Here is an 18,534-nt window from a genome sequence, read left to right on the forward strand (position 1 = left end):
GGGGGGGGGGGGGTTGAGGCTGAATAAAGAACTGAAGCTAATTGGAAATTACATATCATGCTAGTGGATAACCAAACGTAAGGATAGATTCATAGAATGTGAGGAAAAGATCATTTATATCAATACTAACATGATCATTTTATCATGCAATGGATAAGTGAGGAGTGCTCGTATGTCGCTTTTTTGCCCTTTACCTTGTGTATGCTGATTCAAAATCCACTTCTTTCCTTGTCTTCTTTGTACTTGTTTGGTTAGAATATTTCGTTTGGTATGAAATTATCTAAAAGGAAATAATTCTTTCACAATTCACATATGAGAAAGAGAAAAAAAAAAAAAAAAAAAATAGAGCAATGCAACTAGCATGAGAATCCTCTTTTTACTGAAAAGAGATTCGAATATCATTGAATCAGCATGGGATCAAGTAGGAATCAATATTGGTCTCTGTCAATACCAATATGAATCAACTAATTCAGCTTGATACCAATTCCTAAAACGATGTTTTTGACTGCTTAAGCCAAAAAAGGCAAAATTCAATTATTTTGACACATTTTCAAAGTTTTAATTTACAATATCATGATGACAATACCAGCATTAATATTAATACAAATATAGAAATCAATATGGATTAGATATGTACAAAAATCACCGTCTAGCGAAAAAATATATTTTTTTACGAGGGAAAAGAATGTATCAGTATCAGGTTGCACCCTTTATGCTCCGACACAAGACGTCATGAAAAGACACACTAGACAGAAAAGAAAAAACATATTTTTTGCTATTATATTGATCAATACATATTGACAATGGTCACTATCCATATTGGTACAATCCAGATACTAAGTCCATGCACGTTTAATTATAAAAGAACTGACACCTCATTTTCAATTTTTTTTTTTTTGGTTGGGTTTAAGTGAAACTACCCTTCTAAGCTGCATAAAAGATTTCTCAACATTAAAAAGAAAAGAATCATCCACATTGATTAGAACATTAACAATTAATATAAAAGATTCCAAATTTTAAAACCAATATCGAAGTGATTTGTTTCAATTTGATTCGATTTTAAATGACCAATTTTGGTTTTGGTTCAAAACTGACCCTTAGGGTGACCATGCAAAAACTCCTTTTGCTGCTGTAATGTATCAAAATATTTTGGATATTTTTCTATGCTAAGTTGCTTTCGAAGCTTTACATTAAGGATCAAGTTTCTCTATATCGTGGGTATGGATCGAAACTCTACATACACTCTAATTGGTACCATCGATAGCAAGGATAGTTTTCACTTCAATAAAAATGGAAGTGTAACTATGAATTGAATATCCAACCACATGGTTACATCACCATAGAGGAAGAGATTTCTCTACTCCACTCCAAAGGTGAAGGAAAACTTAGTCCTTAACTTAAAAAAGAGAAGGTGGAAATGGAAGCCATATGACTACATTGAATAGAAGGTTTCAAAAGGATAACTCTAAAACACATTCATCTTAAACTTCACTGCACCTCTTGCGTACCACACCTTGTTTTCCTGTTAGAACACCTGAAGAGGAAAGTTTAACAAAAGCAGATGCAAAGGTCTTGAAGAAACCATCCTCATCACTGGCAAATCTAGCCACGATTGGAGCTGTTCGGTAGTCCACGGCTATGTCGGCATCGATTTGTAGTACCCCTCGGCCTGCCATTAAATCTCTGTAATACTGGTTATCAAAGGCAAAGACAGTAAGATCATTGCCTACAAAAGTAGAGTTCATGCTTAAAGACCCTCCAATAAGTCCTGAACTGCAACTTAATTCAAGAGCTTTTCGAAAGATATTTCTCCTGTGTTGCTGCTTTCATGGCTGTTCAGCCGGTTAAGAATGCTCAAACAATGAGTAATCCCTAGTGTATGTGCACCTGCAAGAGTGTAGATCGAGTCCGTAAATATTGGGAGTTTAGTTCCACACCCGCTACTAATTAGCCTACGACCCCCTTATATACTTGGGAGTCCTTTCACCTACTAGTTCGAAGCTATGAGTTAGAAACTTTACAGTCAACCAAGTCATTAATTTATAATAAAACTATAAATTACCCAAAATGGCAACAGATTCTTCAAGGTTCATCCCTTTGGTGGAGAAAATATGAAGCATGGCATCAACTCTGGTGCTTGGTGGGGGAAGGGAAGCCTCTGCAAGTTCATAGCTCATAGTAGTGGAGTCTCTTCTACCCATAGGAACTCTAATTTGTGGACCTCCAGAAATAGATACAGCCTCACGAGCTGCCAATACAAGAATGTCAGCACAGGAAACTTGCCCGGGCCATTCTGCTTCTACCATTGATTTTACAACTCCAATGGACTCTCTGTTTCGAATTCCGAAATTCTTACTGGAAGCCATCTCTGGGAGCATTTCTCCATCATTTGATTCAAGAAGGATGGAAGCATCACAACCCTGATCATGAGATTGTGAATTTATGAGAGAATATAGCAGCTTAGTTTTAGAGAGAGAGAAAAAGAGAGGAAGAGAGAGAGAGACCTGAACTTGGCAGTCATGGAACATTAACCTCAACAAAGTAGCAGGTGAAGTAGGATCTGTAACAAAGATTGGTGCAATTGCTGCCCTCACAATGGTCTCAACTTGTGGGCATGATTTTTCATAGAAGTGATATGAGAGTTCACTACCATCAATACCCAGAAAACCTAAAATGGAGAGGAAAACCACAAATGAGTTTCTTATACCCATTCTCCTTAGAAGTTTGGACTATTGAGTCTTCTTCCACTCCAAGCTGCTACTATCTATCAAGCTAGGAAGTCCCAACTATCATAAAACTTCAGTAATAAACCATTAATTTAGTACTTTGTTGTAATTATTAGCACCATATCAGATGAAGCTAATTAAAATTTGAGTCTTGGCTATTTATTATGAACCAGAAAGAGCAGGTGGATCCATTATTTTTCATTTTTCTCCTATTGGAAATAAAAATAAATGAGCCAAAGGGAAAGAGACTAAAATTAGAAAGAAACAGTCATATGGTGCATCAGTGCTACAAGGACAGACTCATTAAGATAGCTAAAGAAATGCCAAAAGATTCATCAAAGAAGCAAAGCAAAACAGTTTAACTAAAATTACAATAAGCAATATATGTCGGGTAATTAACATTCAATGCTTCACCATCATAGCTAAAACCCTAAAACAGGAAAAACAAACTATAAAACCAAACTGCTACCATAACAACAACAACAACTCAGTCTTTTTAAAGAAATAGTCAATAAGTGTCTGGTACCATAACACACTTTGTATTAAATTTCTCTCTCCCTTAGGGTTTGAAGTTTTAATGCTCTCTCCCCTCAAAAGTTTGCTATATATGAAGTTCTAATCTATATTTGACAAGAAGTAAACATAAGATTCTTTTAACATTTAATGTTATCTTCTTTCAAATACAGAAAGAGAGGTGCATGAAATTTCATTAAAAAGGAAAAAAAGAAATGAAATTCAAATCTGAAAAGTACTGGTAACCACCTTTGCCCTCTTGTCCATGGAGACATATGTACCTTTCTCCATGTTTAACTAAAATAATAATAATAATAAAAATAAAAATATATATTCATAACACCATCTGCATGAGTGCATGCATAAATTGGTATAAGCCTACAGACTCAAAAGTAGTTTTAACAGAATTTTAAATTCTACCTGTTGCTTGTATTAAGTTAGACATTTTATCAAAAATAAAAATAAAAATTTCTATTAAGTTAGACATAAAACCAGAGTCCACGTTATGTACCTTCCTCCATGTTTCAATTGTGATGATATAGAGGGACCACTATGGCAATATCTATCCCAAGTTGAATCCCCTATCTTTGGATTGCCTATATAATGCTCCACACATATTAATGCTTGATTAAGCTAGGGATCACTAACAAAATCCTTTTCCAGTTTTACTTCCACATAATTAAATACGTAGGAGGAGAAAGGTTTTTTTTTTGCCAACCAGATCCGGTGATGTGACTCCATGATTGGACTCTAGGAATGTCGTGAGTTTCATCGTTTAAACTCTCACCCCTATTGTATGTGGTCAAAAATACCCTTCCTTAATTCAATCTAAAGGTCAAATGTTGTGGCTTAAAAGATTCTTTATTTATTGTCGATGAATGGAAACTCAGTCATAGACTCATACATAGTAAGTTAATTAGTACAAATACCTAAGTTCATATATACCTACAACTACTTACAACATATACTATGGTATAAATAATTTCGAATGGACTACCTTTTTTCCTATAAAAATATTGGGTTGGGGATCACTACACGGTCGTGTGACCACTACGCAGGAACCAACTAGGGGAGGCACATGTACATAGGCATCCAACCAGGGGAGAAAAGTGATCTTTTCACAACCCTTGTATTTGGGTGTAAGGGTGTGCCACCAAGTAAAAATATTTTTCCCATAAATATTATGGAAACACATACCAATTGAATTGAGAATAGAGAATTTCTATTTAAAGGTATTGATACTTGAAATGAAAACAGCCACGTACTAGGGAGATTTGATACATAAACAAAAATTATAAACACCTGGTAGGGTTAAGTCGTACCCCTAGTCACTACATATGGTGCAATGCAGGTTCTTACGGATCCACCTCCAAGATGAAACAATCTCTCAAACTGTCTGGTAATCATTGTACACACTTACTGGGCAAGCCACACCATGATCACACGCACTTAAGTTGTGTTGAATCAACGAAAGGAATGGAACACCGAAAACTCTAGAATACCAAAACTATGTATCTTAAACTGGGTAAAGGTGAGACACACTAGCGATGTGCACAACATTGTATATGCCACACTGCTCATTGTCTCTCTACTCAACCTTGATGAAAAAGTCCCTATACTCCTGCCATCCCAATTACCCTCATTGATTGAGCCATTATTAGCTCTAGAAAAACTTACAGCCTAACCAACCTCCACCCTTTTCTTTTAGATTTTATTTTTCTTTTATAAAACTTATTTAATACAAGAAATGAACAAATTACATGATATCGCCAACCATTGTGGGACCAAATTTCCAGAAACGTATCCCAAGAGATACTGTTGAATGTGGATGGTGCAAGTAAGGGGAATCCGGGTATTAGTGGTGGGGAGGCATTATTAGAAATAGCAACGAGAATGTTCTAACAACTTTTTCTAATTTTTATGGAGTGTACACAAATTCAGTGGCAGAGATGAGAACCCCCATAGAGATGTCTTGGTATTGTGTAAGGATTTGGGCCTCTCTGACTTTTATATTAATTCTGACTCCTCCCTGATTGTGAGACTTGTCTCTTAAAGATCATGTACCTTGTGGAGCTGCTAGTATTGGTTTTAGGAAGTAATCAACCTATGTGATTCCCTGAGAGCTCATATCTCCTTCTCTTTTCAAGAAAGCAATTGCGCTACGTATAAGTTAACTAACTTTGCATGTGAATCTATTATAAATTTGATTTTTCATGGTAATATATCTCTCCCATCTAATATTAGTTACATCATTTGGGAGGATAAAGCGGGATTATCAATTTTTAGAATGCAATCTTTCCTCTTTTGGAGGTTTTTCTGTTGGGTTGTATAAGTGTTAGAGTGATTTGTATCTCATGGGTTGGGGTAAGGCAGGTATGTCCCCCCTTTATTTCTTTAATATTTTGTTTCTCTTATTTAATAAATTTCTACCCCTACAAGCCATATATATATACCCCATACCTACTGAATAGTGATCGATACAAGAACCTCATACCAATACTGTACCAAACTTGTCTGGTTCAGTATGTACTAGTATTCGGTATGGTATCGATATTCGGTATAGTATTGGTACTTTATGATGCATTTTTTAAGTCATATCTCACATGATAAAGTATGGAATAGTGTCTCGGTACACGAATCTCATATCGATACCATACCAAATTAGATACTAGTAATTCAGTACAGTATTGTTTTTGGTCTTTGACTTACGGTTTTTGATTTTCGGTACAGGTTGACACCCTTGCTAGACATAGCCTACAAATATTAGATGCATGAAATTAGACCCTGGAACTCGTAAAAGAATGACAAAAGGAGAAATATGAGAGGGAGGGAGAAGATAGAGTCGGAATCTAACCAATTTAACCGTCCATTATTCACGCATAAGAGCTCGAAGCTTGTGATTCCTACTGTATCGTCACACATCTATTGTATGTTTATACATGTGTACCAGCAAAGAACAATTTTGATTTAAAAAATAAATAACTTGTGATTTTTGAAACCATCACCATCTATTGTTACATGGATAATTACCCAAAAAATAATTAAAAAAAATTATTGTCATATCAAAATTTGAATTATACAATCCCTTCCATATGGTTGTGAGAACTATGCATGGACATGATCACATGGTACCGTATATACGTTGGACATGCCAAGTAAGCCATGCATAAGACGTGGGGTGGGACTGTGGGAGTAGGGCACAGTTGCAAAGGGTGGTAGAGCTCGTCCATAATGTCATGGCCAGGGATGACGGAAAGTCACGAAACGATAGACGGCCAAGAGCGGTCGAGCATAGGGGTAATCTATAAATTGTAGAGAAAATTGCATTGCCACCCCCTGAACTTTGGTTCTTATTCAATGCCACCCCTTGGAATTTTCAAAACGCCAAAGCCACCCCCTAAAAATTCAAACAATTTCAAATTGGTCCCTGCCGTTAGCCGACCGTGTTAAGTGAATGAAAATCTGTTATTTTTTTTACAATATGCCCAAAACACCCCCACCTATTGTGAGAGGACAATATTTCCCTCCCTTTCCTTTCTTCTTCTAAACCCACTCTCCCTCTCACTCCTCACTCACTCATACTCATTAGAACAACAAGGAAGAAAGACCAAAAAAAAACTTGCAACTCGATCTTGCGATTCCCTTCCGACGTGCAAACCTCTCCCCTCTGACGACTTGTCTGTCCAAGGTATTTAGGGTTCTTCTTCCTTCTTGGACATTTAAGGTTGTTCTTCCTTGGTTACTAAGGTTTACATCCTATGGAATACTGAAGATGGAGATTTTTAATTTTTCGATTCGGATTGATTAAGTAGTGTAAATCTCTAGAAGGTAATGATGAGATTTTGTTTGTTTCTTCTCTATTGTCATGCAAAACTAACACAGTCTGGAAAAAACCCTCTTCAAGGACTTCGCAGCACAGAGAATCATCCCACGATTGGGGGTGATGATCTTGCGATTTGTGCCATATGTTGGGATTTTGACCTCATTTTCTTGTGTATTTCGATTTGATTTGGCGATTGTTGTTGTTAAATGATTCAACAAATGAAGGAGCTTACTGAATCATTGAATTGAATTCTCTGGATTTGCCTAATCTGTATTTCTGATTCACATGGACAGAGATCTATTCGTACTTTGCTTCGTTATCCTAATACTTAAATTGATCCATTTGAAGTTCTTTATGTATTTCACCAAAAAAAGAAAAAGAAATTTTAGAATTATAAGGAAAACCCTTGAGACATAACAGATTTAAATCCCATATTGGTAGGTAGTTTTGAAAATCTTTTGGAAGTGAGAGGCTCTGTAAGAGGAATCCATATCATATCTATCTTTCCCAAATGCTATTTTTATTCACATATGAGGGTAGATTATGAAACTATTGATCATTTTTGAAAAAATAAATAAAAAAAAGTTAGAAAAGGTCAGTTATTTATGTTAAGTTTGGATTGATGAGTTACCAGATTATTTTTTTATTATATATATAAAAATAGGTGATATTTGAAAAATCCTATGATTAGTTAGCCTCTATATTTAGGTTATAATCGATTCTGACTTATGAGCAGTAAGGGTTAGTATTAGTATTATAACAGTGTTTGAAATTTCAAAACATCCATTCCTATTTAGACAAATAAAAAAAGGTTCTCTGTTTTATGCATTGCTATGATTGATCCTTGATTTTGATTTGGAAATTTCTTTTTTGGATGTATAAATGCTTTGACTTGTATATTCTCTGAAATGTTTGATGAAGAGTTTACCATTCTAATGTTTTAGCTTGTTTGTGAATGCATTTAGTTTCTCTTTTTAGTTGTCAGTTCCTAATTTCATTCCCAACCTCTACCATGACAAAGATAACTTATTTGGCAACTTGTGCTCCTGAAAGGCCATTCCACATATTGTATTGATAAGTATTAAGTACTGCTACTGATTTTCTCTGTTTTCACGTTTGATTTTTCTTTAGCAATGAATGTTAAGTATGCTATTGAATACCATTGGAGTGGGGATACTGTAGTTAAAATTGTTGATCTAGAATTATATGGCTACTTGGACATGGTGTATGACATCTACAATGAACTCATCACATATGTGCCTGTGAGTCACAATGTAGTTTTCAAAGTGAAATGTATACTACCAAACAATGAGATAAAAGAGGTAACAGATGATCCATTAGTGTACAAGTCGTTTGGTTTGCATAGTTGTGATGTGATAAATATATATGTGGATGACATTGTTCACAACAAGTCTGCAACCGATGAATTTACAGTTAATCGATTCCCTAGCAGTCTGGTTAATGATAGAGATGGTGAACTTGATGATGAACCTACTGGACAATGTCAACAGCCTCTACAACCATATGGTGTTGTTCCTGGTCAGAGCAAGGGAAAAATTGTTGTATGTAGGGCTACTACTAGTGCTAATAGTAGTGGAAGTGGAAGTGCTATTGCTTGTGCTACAACTACTGCTAGGGGAGGTAAAGGTACCATGACCATTGCAAGGTGTATGAGTACTGCTACTTCTAATGGAAGAGCTAGTAGCAGAAGTGAAGCTACTGGTAAGAGATTGAGAGTGTCTGATGAGGTTGTCAGGGCTATTAGCAACAGCAATATATGTTCAAATGACTCTATGGTTGGATCTGATGAAGATTGAAAATTTGGCAGCAAAGATGAGTGGGATGATGAAAGTGAACGAGAAGATGGTCAGAATGACAGTGAATCTACAGAGGATGATAGGTACAGAAAAAATGCTGAGGATTCAATTTATGATGACCTATCTGGATATAAATCTGAAGAGTGTTATGGTAAATTTGGTGAACAGAAATATGTGGGTGAAGGTGGCAAGGTGAAGATAGCAGAAGGTAATGCGTATGGAAGTGTGTACCATTTCAAGGAAGCTTTGAGAGAGTATATACTGCAAGAGGGGTTTGATACTATCATGCTGAAAAATGAACAAGCTAGAGTTACAGTTATATACAGATCACCAAATTGTTCATGGAGATTACATACTTCACTAATATCAGATGGTATCACCTACATGATAAAGACATATCACCCAGTTCATACATATATTAAGGCAACCAAGAACAAGTCTGCTACATCTAGATGGATAGCAATGAAACTTCTTTAACAACTGAAGGTTCAACCAGAAAATAGGACCATAGCTGATCACATGTAAAAAACATATGGTCTTCAGTTCCACTACACCAAGCTGTACAGGGTACACAAGACCGCCCCAGAGATTAATGAAGGAAGTCATTCCACGCCATATGAAAAATTACATGCTTATAGTAGGTTGGTACTTCAGAAGGATGTTAGGAGTATTTTTAAGTTCCAGTTTAAGACCAGAAACCATATGTCAAATAATACGATTTTTACAACATTGTTTGTCGGTTTTGATGCTTATAAGAAGGGTTTCTTGAGAGGATGTAGATCGTTCATTGGTCTTGATGGCTGCCACCTCAAGGACAGATATGGAGGGGTTCTGTTGAGTGCAATATCTATTGATGGGAACAACGGTATTTTTTCTATTGCATATGTTGTAGTTGAAGTTGAGTATAAGGATAGCTGGATGTGATTTCTGGATAATTTACGAGATGCTCTACTCAATGATAATGATGATATGTCACTCACATTCATGTCAGATAGACAGAAGGTATATATATTTTTTTATATGTATTTTCAATTACTCATTTTCATGTCCTAACATTTTCCATATGTGTTGTGTAGGGACTGTCAGATGTGATTTTCACAACCTTCTCTTATGCTCACCAAAGAATCTGCAGTAGGCATCTATATCAAAACCTGAAAGCAAAGCACCCTAGTATGCTATTGAGACTACATTTTTGGACTACCTCACAAGCTTCAACTGAACCTCAGTTTCAAAAGGAAATGAATAGCATCAAGGAGATTAAGGAGAAGACTACTTGTATTTGAATGAAAACCCCCCGAAGATGTGGTCAAGGCATACCTTTGATGTAGGAGCAAGGAGTGACCATATCATGAACAATATGACTAAGTCATTTAATTACTTGGTTGGAGACTTAAGGAGCACACCCATTCTTACATTGGTTGATCACCTAAGAGTGAAAATAATGGCTAGGCTACATAGGAGGTATGAGAAGGCATCCACGTAGGAGGGTAAAGTATCAATCTGTTACATTGATCATCGTTGAACTCAATCAATAAAAAACGCCAATCCAAACTGAAATCTCCATCTCCAATATTCCACAGGATGTAAACCCTAGTAACCAAGGAAGAAGAACCCTAAATGTCTAAGAAGGAAGAACCCTAAATACCTTGGACGGACAAGTCACCGGAAGGGAGAGGTTCGCACGTCGGTCAGCTTTCTACTTGAGAACGCTGGAGGGGAATTGTACGACCAAGTTGTAGTTTTTTTTCCATCTTCTTCCTTGTTGTTTGAATGAGTATGAGTGAGTGAGGAGTGAGAGGGAGAATGGGTTTATAAGAAGAAAGGAAAGGGAGGGCAATATTGTCCTCTCACAATAGGTGGGGGTGTTTTTGGCATATTGAAAAAAAATTAACAGATTTTCATTCACTTAACACAGTCGGCTAACGGTAAAGACCAATTTGGAATTGTTTGAATTTTCAGGGGGTGGCTTTGACGTTTCAAAAAGTCCAGGGGTGGCATTGAATAAGGACCAAAGTTCAGGGTGTGGTAATGCAATTTTCTCTAAATTTTTAAATATTAAGGGTGGAAACGTAAAAATTTGCGTTTTTAGTAAATATATGGTAAGGGTAGGGGTGTTAATTAGTAGCCCGACCCGACTAAATCGATCGGGACCGACCGTTTATAGACCGGCCCGGCCTGGACCGTTTATTAAACGTGTCGGGCTTGAGCCCGTCCCGTTTATAAATGGTCGATCTCGGTTTTGCTACTTGCACCGTCGGGTGCCCGACCGAGACCGACCGAATAATGCCCGACCGAGACCGGCCTATTATGCACCGACTTGGGCCGACCCTTTAATGATTGTAAAATACCTATTTTACCCCCAAATTAAAAATAAAAACTAAAAAGTAAAGACATGTTCACATTTTAAATAGTGGTTATATTTGGCATCATTTATTGATTTATTGTCATTTTTTTGGGCTTGCATGAGTGGGCCGGAATATAATAGCACATTTTAAAGAGGGCCCGTTTAAAAACCGGTTAAAGCCCGTTTAACATTAAACATGTCCGTAGCCCGGTTAAGGCCCGACTAAAGCCCGATTAAGGTAGCCCGATTATAGCCCGAGACCGACCGACCGAATATAAAGTGTACCATGCCCTCAATAACTAAGCCCGATTAGTTAAATGGGCAGACATGGTGTAGCCTTTAAAAGTCTTCAAGCCCGATTAAGCCCGAACGAAACCAAACCGGCCCAACCGGTTGACACCCCTAATTATAAGGTCCTATTAAATAACTATGTTTAATAATGCATCTCACATCGAAGTAGCTATGATGGCATTTCTGTAATATCATNTGGTAAATTTGGTGAACAGAAATATGTGGGTGAAGGTGGCAAGGTGAAGATAGCAGAAGGTAATGCGTATGGAAGTGTGTACCATTTCAAGGAAGCTTTGAGAGAGTATATACTGCAAGAGGGGTTTGATACTATCATGCTGAAAAATGAACAAGCTAGAGTTACAGTTATATACAGATCACCAAATTGTTCATGGAGATTACATACTTCACTAATATCAGATGGTATCACCTACATGATAAAGACATATCACCCAGTTCATACATATATTAAGGCAACCAAGAACAAGTCTGCTACATCTAGATGGATAGCAATGAAACTTCTTTAACAACTGAAGGTTCAACCAGAAAATAGGACCATAGCTGATCACATGTAAAAAACATATGGTCTTCAGTTCCACTACACCAAGCTGTACAGGGTACACAAGACCGCCCCAGAGATTAATGAAGGAAGTCATTCCACGCCATATGAAAAATTACATGCTTATAGTAGGTTGGTACTTCAGAAGGATGTTAGGAGTATTTTTAAGTTCCAGTTTAAGACCAGAAACCATATGTCAAATAATACGATTTTTACAACATTGTTTGTCGGTTTTGATGCTTATAAGAAGGGTTTCTTGAGAGGATGTAGATCGTTCATTGGTCTTGATGGCTGCCACCTCAAGGACAGATATGGAGGGGTTCTGTTGAGTGCAATATCTATTGATGGGAACAACGGTATTTTTTCTATTGCATATGTTGTAGTTGAAGTTGAGTATAAGGATAGCTGGATGTGATTTCTGGATAATTTACGAGATGCTCTACTCAATGATAATGATGATATGTCACTCACATTCATGTCAGATAGACAGAAGGTATATATATTTTTTTATATGTATTTTCAATTACTCATTTTCATGTCCTAACATTTTCCATATGTGTTGTGTAGGGACTGTCAGATGTGATTTTCACAACCTTCTCTTATGCTCACCAAAGAATCTGCAGTAGGCATCTATATCAAAACCTGAAAGCAAAGCACCCTAGTATGCTATTGAGACTACATTTTTGGACTACCTCACAAGCTTCAACTGAACCTCAGTTTCAAAAGGAAATGAATAGCATCAAGGAGATTAAGGAGAAGACTACTTGTATTTGAATGAAAACCCCCCGAAGATGTGGTCAAGGCATACCTTTGATGTAGGAGCAAGGAGTGACCATATCATGAACAATATGACTAAGTCATTTAATTACTTGGTTGGAGACTTAAGGAGCACACCCATTCTTACATTGGTTGATCACCTAAGAGTGAAAATAATGGCTAGGCTACATAGGAGGTATGAGAAGGCATCCACGTAGGAGGGTAAAGTATCAATCTGTTACATTGATCATCGTTGAACTCAATCAATAAAAAACGCCAATCCAAACTGAAATCTCCATCTCCAATATTCCACAGGATGTAAACCCTAGTAACCAAGGAAGAAGAACCCTAAATGTCTAAGAAGGAAGAACCCTAAATACCTTGGACGGACAAGTCACCGGAAGGGAGAGGTTCGCACGTCGGTCAGCTTTCTACTTGAGAACGCTGGAGGGGAATTGTACGACCAAGTTGTAGTTTTTTTTCCATCTTCTTCCTTGTTGTTTGAATGAGTATGAGTGAGTGAGGAGTGAGAGGGAGAATGGGTTTATAAGAAGAAAGGAAAGGGAGGGCAATATTGTCCTCTCACAATAGGTGGGGGTGTTTTTGGCATATTGAAAAAAAATTAACAGATTTTCATTCACTTAACACAGTCGGCTAACGGTAAAGACCAATTTGGAATTGTTTGAATTTTCAGGGGGTGGCTTTGACGTTTCAAAAAGTCCAGGGGTGGCATTGAATAAGGACCAAAGTTCAGGGTGTGGTAATGCAATTTTCTCTAAATTTTTAAATATTAAGGGTGGAAACGTAAAAATTTGCGTTTTTAGTAAATATATGGTAAGGGTAGGGGTGTTAATTAGTAGCCCGACCCGACTAAATCGATCGGGACCGACCGTTTATAGACCGGCCCGGCCTGGACCGTTTATTAAACGTGTCGGGCTTGAGCCCGTCCCGTTTATAAATGGTCGATCTCGGTTTTGCTACTTGCACCGTCGGGTGCCCGACCGAGACCGACCGAATAATGCCCGACCGAGACCGGCCTATTATGCACCGACTTGGGCCGACCCTTTAATGATTGTAAAATACCTATTTTACCCCCAAATTAAAAATAAAAACTAAAAAGTAAAGACATGTTCACATTTTAAATAGTGGTTATATTTGGCAATCATTTATTGATTTATTGTCATTTTTTTGGGCTTGCATGAGTGGGCCGGAATATAATAGCACATTTTAAAGAGGGCCCGTTTAAAAACCGGTTAAAGCCCGTTTAACATTAAACATGTCCGTAGCCCGGTTAAGGCCCGACTAAAGCCCGATTAAGGTAGCCCGAGACCGACCGACCGAATATAAAGTGTACCATGCCCTCAATAACTAAGCCCGATTAGTTAAATGGGCAGACACGGTGTAGCCTTTGAAAGTCTTCAAGCCCGATTAAGTCCGACCGAAACCGAACCGGCCCGACCGATTGACACCCCTAAGTAAGGGTAGGGAGCCGAGAGAAATTAAAAATTATCCCTTCTCAGTTTTGAAACCGTGCGCGTGTGCGATACGCCGTCACCCCGTCCTCTGGCAGTTTGGCTTCTGTTCTTCAACACTTCTCGGTGAAGAGACCTGACGACTAAGAAGTAAGAACTGAGAAGAGAAAGGAGGGTCGACTGTCGATAGAATCTTGTTCCATCAACAACAATGGAGCCTGGAGATGAAGGGATCGAGAGAGTGGTTGATTCAAAGGATATGCAGCAACAGAGCAAAGCCCTCGACAAACTCACTGACCGTGTTGAAGATCGTCAACTCAACTCCACTAGGGTTCAAGAGGTTCTATCTCCACCCCCGTTTCCATTTCTCTGTTGTTGATTTTTCATGTTGAATGACAACACAACAAACACCGAACTCAGATCCTCAATCCAAGCAAAACCCATGTTGATTTCTTCATGGGTTTTATCATAAGAAGAGTATTAATCATATAGGGCTTTCCGTTGTCCTAAATATATTTTTTATTTCAATATTTGGCATTATCTTTTAGTGCTACGGTCGAAATAGGTTTTTCACTTCATGCTACTGAATTATTCCATGAGTAGCTTATAAGTTCTACAAAATTTCCAATTTTTTGAAAATATTTGGTGATTCCCATGCTTGATTATTAATGAGTATGGATGAATCATGGGGTAGTCTTGTAACTGCTAAAGAATTCAATTTAACCTGTATATTAATTGGAGTTGCAAATTTCTCTATTTATGGTGATATGCAGGCTATGGCATCGATTGCTGCATCTGGTGAAGCTGATTGGAATGCGATGAGAATGAGGTTTGTATTCTTAGGTCATACTATAAATATGCCAACCTTTTTATTTAATATGAAATGAATACTGAAAATTTATTTCCAGTTGTTATATTATTGGTTAATGCAGTTCGTATGTTCAAATGTTCTATGATTTGAGCAAGCTACCTTGAGGATTGAGTCATGAATTTTTAGAGATACATGAGTTGTGTGATAAGAAATTCTTAAGAATTTATGATTTGACCTGCGATGGTCAGAATATCTAACTCCAGGGATATACAGGATTACAAGATTGATCTTTACAGAGGACATCTCTCAATTTAGAGGGTTCTGTTCAAGAAAACTCATTAGGATGGCATTAATTTTCCACTAAGAAGCTATTGTCCAGTGATCACTGTTTGGGTTTGTTTGGTTTAACTTTGCTCTCCTAGTGTATAGGCTTTTCTATGCAATGCGTTTTTCATGTGTTATGCCAGCTTTCTTGGCTGTTGTCTTCCATTTTACCTTTGTGCATCTTTGAATATGTATTTATTGATCTCTCTCCCTTAGGATGTCGTAAAGAATCTGCACATGATATTGATTTGGTGGGTGGTTGAGGAGGCAGTCCAACTTAATTGGGACTGAACATATTTTATTCTTCTGTGATTTCTTGTTTTACAATCCAGTTTTGGTCCACTTCATCTCATATCTCCCTCAATCCACCTCTGTTCCATCTTGTATTTTGTTCCCCGTCTACCATCTACCATCTACCATCGCCCATCCCAAGCCTATTGCACCGGTGCAAAGTCCATTTCTTTCGATGAGGCTTCGTCCTATGATTCATCCCCCCAGAACCTTCACTTGATCAGAATATTGTCCCTTACTGAACCCATTTGAGAGATATCAGGTCTCTCCTTATCAGGAATCTTCTGTCATGCACTAATTCTGGTCCATTCCCCCTAATTTGAGCTCTAATTCCTTGGTCTATAGCAGTTGGACTTCTTGCAAGGGCCAATGTGAGTTCCCCTACCCATGGGATCTGTACACATTTGTGGAATACAATGTCTCATGTAGTCATGTGGTACACTTCAGATTGTTTGATTAATTGAATACTGTTTAATTCTAGTTCGCTTATTTTAGGGCAGAAGGGCAAGATCCAAATTTTCTTTCATTTTGTCCCATGTAGAAGTAGAGATATTCTAGACATCAGATCCTTCTTGAACATAGCATTCCAGTGATGTCTATCCATTACATCTTGGTTGATGGGTTACCTAAGTTAGGGAGTTCAGGACATCTATTTATGTAAAAGATTATTAGTATCCTATTATATAAACGCCCCTACTTGAGGTTGCCATTACTTGAGGTTGATGCAGCTCTGTCGAATTGTAGTTTGACCTCCAAAAGAGTGTCTCTATGAAGATACATGTGTGCTTAAGCGTTTCTGGTGCTCAACTGTGAATATCACCTTGCACTGCAGGATTGGCCAACTTGTTTGATAGGTTTCAGACAAAGGGCTAATCCCATGGGTAGTGAAATTCAGGACTGAATTACTTCATGGGGTGGTCCATTCCTAATCTTAGCTTTCAATTATTGTGGTGGGTGAGTTAGATTGGAGAAGAATTCAAAGAAGAAATTGCAGAGAGTATGCATGGAATGTGGCTTTAGTTTCCTTTAAATATGCTTTTTAATTCAAGCTTTTCAAAGAGCATATTTATTATCCAATGATGGTTGGAGGCACATGGAAAGAATTCTTCTAAACAAAGAATCTAATTAATTAAATGATAAGAATTCCTTTTGCTTTGAAAAGAGTGGTTTGTAGTACTACTCATAGATTCCTATGAGAAAATTCTACAGAGTTCCTTCTAATTTTAAATTTCTAGACGAAAATCAATAGACAAAAAAACATTATCAGAAAGAAATTGATAAAACTTTATTTTACAGGAGGAAATGACTGCCAAAGTCAAATCAATGCCCCTCAGAAAAATGGACGATTCAGTTAATGAACACTTGCTGGAAATGATTGCTAGTGCCACCCTTTCCCCATTTTCATTCCAAGTGCAAAATGATCATCGGCAATGTGGTCAGATGAGAAACCTTATCCACAGTGTCGGAGATGTGTTATTCAAAAACCCATTTATCCCTCTGAAGCATGAACTTCAATTTCTGATAGTGCGTAGTACTGTTGAATTGAGTTTATATAAACAGATTTGTATAGTGTATCTGTCACCAGAAATACTTGGTGGTTTATTGTATGGAATGCTAATAAACTTATATCATTTACCCAAATATGCTTGACATAGGTCACTAAATGCCTGAAACCCCTAGGAGGGGGAGGGGTTCTAATTGTTTAGAGACCTGAAAGGATTTAATAATAATTTACGTTTACTTGTTATCGAGGATGGATTAGTAGGTTCATTGATTCATCGATAGTTTTATTGGTGGGATCATTTTCTTACATTTTCACTTTTTTTTTTTTTAAATAATGTTTTTTCAATTTATTTTTTATTTTTTATTTTTTTTTTATTTTTTGAATTCTGATTTGTATGTTCTTCTTGTTTGACATAATTGGAGACATCATCTTAGCTTGCCAAACCTCTAATCGTTTAGAGATTAAAAAAAAAAAATCCCCCGCCCCTCCTCTTGGGAGGTGGAGGTTGGGACTATACCTGTACCTTTAACAAACTTATGATTTGGGTAATTGTACTTTGAACACATGTCTACTGGTTCCTCACAGGGAGAAGGAATTGGCTTCTGTTAAGATCAATGCCGCAGATGTAGACATTATTGCAAATGAGTTAGAGGTAGATCTCTTTCCTCCTCTTTCTCCTAACATCTGATTAACTATCCCTATTGACTAGTGAACTATATGCTTATCTTTTTTCCTTCATTGGAATAGTTGGACAAGAAGGTAGCTGAGAGAACATTACGAGAGCACAAAGGTGATGCGGTTGCTGCCATCCGTTACCTTCTTCGCTAAGAAGATAGCAGACAGAGATACCTGCGAAGCATTTTATTTTATGTTTTTAATGCCTAGTGATATGGATTATGAATTATAGCCAACATGGTCATTTGCTACTGTTAATTGTGCTCACAATGGCTGTGGATGTTACCTGATGGCAATTTTGCAGACAGTTTTGAGTCGAATTAATCAGTATCATTGAAGAAAACCTGCTTGACCCTTCGAAGTCGGGCTTTGGTTTTTCACACGTTCCTTATCCAGTAGATGGATATTTAATCACATACTTGAGATTGTAAGTTTTGACTCTTTGATTCATTGCCTTCCATACTTTTAAGATGAGCAACACCGTCAAGACATCAGAGATCGTAAATTTAACTCTGGCCAAATAATTGAAACAGGGTTTTTTGGGTATCGTGATGAAATTGGTGGTTTGAAAGCTTCCAATTCCATTATGAGAGGATGGAACAGTGTAAACCAATCGAAAGTAGTGGTACAC

General features: G+C 37.3%; 2 protein-coding genes across 3 annotated transcripts; one reads left to right on the forward strand and one right to left on the reverse strand.

Moving 5' to 3' along the window:
* Positions 1–1,634: 1,634 nt before the first annotated feature.
* On the reverse strand, positions 1,635–2,755 carry LOC122089395 (peroxidase 29-like). Of its 2 annotated transcripts, XM_042659107.1 has the most exons (3): positions 2,505–2,755; positions 2,063–2,420; positions 1,635–1,887 (listed from the first exon to the last, which is right to left on the reverse strand). In XM_042659107.1, the coding sequence occupies exons 1-3, from the start codon at positions 2,709–2,711 to the stop codon at positions 1,781–1,783; spliced, it is 672 nt and encodes a 223-aa protein (XP_042515041.1). In that variant the 5' UTR covers positions 2,712–2,755; the 3' UTR covers positions 1,635–1,780. The 2 variants fall into 2 exon arrangements, with proteins under 2 accessions (XP_042515041.1, XP_042515032.1); XM_042659098.1 differs by having other exon boundaries at positions 2,063–2,755.
* An 11,580-nt stretch (positions 2,756–14,335) lies between these two features.
* On the forward strand, positions 14,336–18,334 carry LOC122056951 (huntingtin-interacting protein K-like). The gene is made up of 4 exons (XM_042618923.1): positions 14,336–14,638; positions 15,072–15,127; positions 17,814–17,880; positions 17,976–18,334. The coding sequence occupies exons 1-4, from the start codon at positions 14,510–14,512 to the stop codon at positions 18,054–18,056; spliced, it is 333 nt and encodes a 110-aa protein (XP_042474857.1). The 5' UTR covers positions 14,336–14,509; the 3' UTR covers positions 18,057–18,334.
* The last annotated feature ends 200 nt before the right edge of the window (positions 18,335–18,534 follow it).

Source organism: Macadamia integrifolia, chromosome 2, assembly GCF_013358625.1.
Source record: "Macadamia integrifolia cultivar HAES 741 chromosome 2, SCU_Mint_v3, whole genome shotgun sequence".
Classification (NCBI taxonomy): Eukaryota; Viridiplantae; Streptophyta; class Magnoliopsida; order Proteales; family Proteaceae; genus Macadamia; species Macadamia integrifolia.